Source organism: Austrofundulus limnaeus, unplaced genomic scaffold (assembly GCF_001266775.1).
Source record: "Austrofundulus limnaeus strain Quisiro unplaced genomic scaffold, Austrofundulus_limnaeus-1.0 Scaffold129, whole genome shotgun sequence".
Taxonomy (NCBI): Eukaryota; Metazoa; Chordata; class Actinopteri; order Cyprinodontiformes; family Rivulidae; genus Austrofundulus; species Austrofundulus limnaeus.
The window spans coordinates 722,444-726,637 of record NW_013952531.1 but is presented as its reverse complement, the minus strand read 5'-3'; the positions used below and the strand labels follow the sequence as shown (position 1 = coordinate 726,637).

Below are 4,194 nucleotides of genomic sequence, written 5' to 3'. Positions count from 1 at the left end.
CCTTCGTCGCGGCGCTGTGACGTATGCGGCCGACAAATTTGACCTTCGGAGGACCCGACCTGCCGTTTTGGACACAGCCCACATTTCCGAAACAACCAATCAAAACAGTTTGTCTCTACTAGGCTTGTAAACAGAGAGCTGCCGGGCCTCAAAGTTTGGAGACGGGGGGAGCCAGGAAGCACTTTATAAAGAGAGTCAAACCATTACAAACTCATACAAGGAGATAAAACAGACGTTTTACATGGTGAAATGTGACTGATGGAAACTTAGGAGCTTAATCCCACACCAGTTTGACCAGGAATAATGTCAGGTGATGAGTCTGACTTTATTATTGATTAATTTTTTTTCACATTGGACTCCACAGAGAAGAAATCCTGTTCATACTGCTGCTTAAATGTCCACTACGTCAGAACTTATTCAGTAAATGTGTTTCCACCTCTGCTTTTGTGCATTAACTCTGACAGGATGGGGGAAAGTGGACTTGGTGGAGGTTTGCACTCTCTGAGTGCTTCTATTTTTTATTTATTTTTTGTTGTTCTAAAATTTTTATTTTAATTTTTAAATGAAATGAATTAAACTAAACAAAAAAAAAGCTTCAAAATAAAAGTCTTCTCTTGGTTTTTCTTTGGCCGTAGTCTCCAAAACAAGCCTGTACTGTTCTGAGCTGTTAAATAAGTGTTAAAATGTTACAGATAATCATCTTTCACCCACAGAGCCCGTTTCCTGTTGGGCGGACGCCACGGAGACTTCAAGTTCCTGCCGCCCGCCGGTTACTCTCCGTGCTACGAAGCCCTCCTGCCAAAAGAAAAGATGCGCGTAGAGCCTGTGAAGGAGTACAAACGGGACCACGACGGGGTCCGCGATCTTCTGGGAACCACCCAGTTCCTCTCTCAGGCCTCCTTTATTCCCACTCCTGTTGACACCAGCCAGGTGAGGAGCTGGAGTTTACAGTTCAGCAACAAAGGTGCTTTCAGGAATTATGTTAAAATATGTTTTAAAAGAAAAATGTACATAACTGAGAATTAAATTAGCTTTATGGTGCGTTCACACCAAACGCGATTTCAGCGTCAGGAGCAGCAGGTTTACATGCAAAGTCTATGGTGGACGCGCTTCAAGCAACGTCGGGAAGTTCTGCGGCGCCTCAAGCGCGATTAGAGCAGCGCGATTTGAACGATTTGGACGATCTGAGCGTCGAACGCTCAGATCGTCCAAATCGTCCAAATCGCTGAAGTTAGAAAATCTGAACTTTTGCAGCTCGACGCGCAGCGTCAACCAATCAGAGAGACTCCACTGTGTGACGTAGCGACATATTTCCCGACGGGACAGTTTACTGAATGAGGTCCACTAACCTGAAACAGACAGAGCTCCTGCTCTTCAGCTGAAATGAGTGCYGCAGTSGTGTCCTGATCCGCAGCAATGCGTGACAGCRACTCATCAGACTGAAAAAAATAGTCCTGAAAGCAGCTGTGAGCCTCTACTCTGAATTATCTGGTGAATTAATTATGAATTAATTATCTGATGAACGTGACACGTTCTGGCTGTCTGTAAATAAAGCAAAGCCACTTCCTGGTCCGACATTAAACAGCCCCACAGAGGAGGGAGGGGCGGGGCGGCTGTCGCCGTGCGGCGCTTCAACAACTGTCCTGCGTCTGACCTCAAAGTGCACAAGCTTCAGACTTCAGCGTTGGCTGCGATTTTGAAGCTGAAATCGCGTTCGGTGTGAACGCACCATTAATCGTGTGAATTCCTTTGAGCAACTGAGATGATCCACTTTTCTTCCATATGTTTTTTGGCATCTAACTCTTTTGTGTTTTTGTGTTATTTCCACAATTCATTTATTATAACGTTCAGCTCATTTATGCCATCGGTGCTATGACTTCTGATATTTCAGCARCTTAAGCCTTTTCAGCTATTTAGCTTTTTGTATTTTTTTTCTTATTAAAAATGAATGGAGCTGTTTTGAACATCTAAATCCTTCAGAAATGTTTATAAATCTTTACTGTACCTTTGAACTTTTTTTTTTGCTAATGTTAGCTGTTTCAGCTGTCTTTCTGCTCCTTTCAGCTATTTTCTTTTAAACATTTACACTTCTATCAGCTTCTTTCTGCTAATTTAAACTAAAATTTTTTTTTCATCTAAATTCACTTTTTTGTGATAATTTCAGCTTCTTTCTGCTTCATTTAGTAAATACGCTCTTCCTGCATCTTTGTGCTAGTTTCAGCTTCTTCAGCAGCGTTCAGGAATAATCTTTCAGCGCTAAAACATTCACATTGCATTCTCACAGGAAAYGTAAATTCTCTGTAATTATTTTTCCCCTCTGCAGATCGTTCTTCCTCCTCACCTGGAGAACATCCGCGACAAGCTGGCAGAAAACATCCACGAACTCTGGGGGATGAATAAGATTGAACTGGGCTGGACTTACGGCAAGGTAAACCTGTGAGGGGAGAGAAGTCCAACACAAATGCTGCAGTTAGTTGAAAACAATGACTGATGACGGTCAGCTGCAGTCATTAATCTTAAAAATGCCTCTTGATGGCTCATTAACGTGAAGATTTCTGTTTTAACTACATGGTTTGACTTATGAACTGTTAATGCACGCAGCTACTAATATTAAAGTAGACACTCTCCATCAGTGTGTGTTCTGTAGTCTTTAAGCCTCTTTGTTTGTTATAATGTGTGATTTTCTTTGGTTTAAACTCATCTTTTAGACCCTAAAATCAAGGCAGAAACGATAGATCATAAAAGTCCATCTATGTTACTGGATTAAGGGATTTGGTTACGTGTTTTAAGCCATTAAAATATTTTCAAAGGACATGTAAATTCCCTAATAACTGATGTAGTCCTTCCTAATGTTTCTCTAAATTTAGAGGCGATTCTTATTTTTATCTTTCCCGTGAAATAAACCATGACTCAGCATTTTCCACAGCTCTTCTTGAAAGAAGCCAAACCTTTTTTTTTTTCAAACTCCAGCGTGCAATATCTGAAGGCATTTTCATCACTCCTGTCTGCACCATTTCCCTCCCTCATCATTTTCCCCTCAGTCACTCCCTTACTGCAGAATGTTCCATCAGAAGTCTGATCACACACTTCGCCTCCTTTTGTACCGTTGTGGTTATCACAGAAWGATGATCCTCTGGGGCTGTAGCCACAGAAACCATTCAGCAAAATTAATGAGCATCTTTCCAAAGAGAGTGACGTCCACGTTAATTAAGACTGAGAGAAAGCTGTCGTCAGGAGGTCTTTGAGACGAACAAGGAGAGCATTTAGGTCTAAACGGCTGCTTGGTGGTAAATGTTGCAGCTCCATCTCAGAGTGACGTGATTCCACGTTTTGACAAGATGCAGATATTTGAGCTGCAGGATGATGATGAAGTTGCATCATCTTTGTTTCTTTGTTGGTCTGACTATTTTTACCTTCAGTCATAAACTACTGTTGTTAAAAGAAGCGTGATTCATCAAACGTCTTCACATCTTTTTTACTTGATGTAAATCTGCAGTGACACTTCTCTGAGTTGATTATGGTTCTTAAAATGCTCAGAATGAAACTAGAACTGAAGAACTTGAACTGTTTGATGAGGGCGACATGCAGCCCCAAGTTTTACGTGTTCAGCTGTGGCGGCCATCTTGAATCTGACTCTAAAAGCTAATCAGTAGTAGATCTGAAAACAAACACAAATCCCTCTGGGAACATCTATTAGATCAAGCAATCTGACTTGATCCAGTTGTTTTGTTTCTGAATGCTTTCATGCTGTTTTCATGAAATCTGTAGAGTTAAATATTTGTCTGCTTCTCTTTGCAGGTTCGTGACGACAACAAGAGGCAGCACCCTTGCCTCGTGGATTTCACCAAACTGCCTGAAACTGAAAAGAACTACAATCTGCAGATGTCCAGCGAAACACTCAAGTATGACCTGCTGGTTAAACTGGAAACACTGAATGCTGAGAGCTTTACTGGAATTTCTCCACGAAGCTGAAGGCTAAAAGAAGGGGAAAAAAATTAACCCAAACATTTCAAAATGCTGGGTAAAAGCTAAATGCAGTATGTTAAAAAAGCCTAGTTTAGACTCTTCTCTGACTGAAAACTACAGACCGATCTCCAAACTATTTTTATCAAAAATCCTTGAAGSTGGTAGCTGAACAATTGATTTGCTTTTTGGAGGAAAATGACATTATGGACATTTTTCTGTCTGGATTTC

General features: G+C 41.2%; 1 protein-coding gene across 1 annotated transcript in view; it reads left to right on the top strand.

Annotated features, from left to right (window-relative positions):
* The window catches only part of ryr3 (ryanodine receptor 3), a gene marked incomplete at its 3' end in the record, with an annotated part of 107,898 nt that overhangs the window by 52,095 nt on the left and 51,609 nt on the right, over nt 1-4,194 (top strand). The window contains 3 exon segments of the mRNA XM_014015437.1: nt 714-930; nt 2,324-2,428; nt 3,799-3,902. Coding sequence (XP_013870891.1) covers nt 714-930; nt 2,324-2,428; nt 3,799-3,902 — 426 coding nt within the window.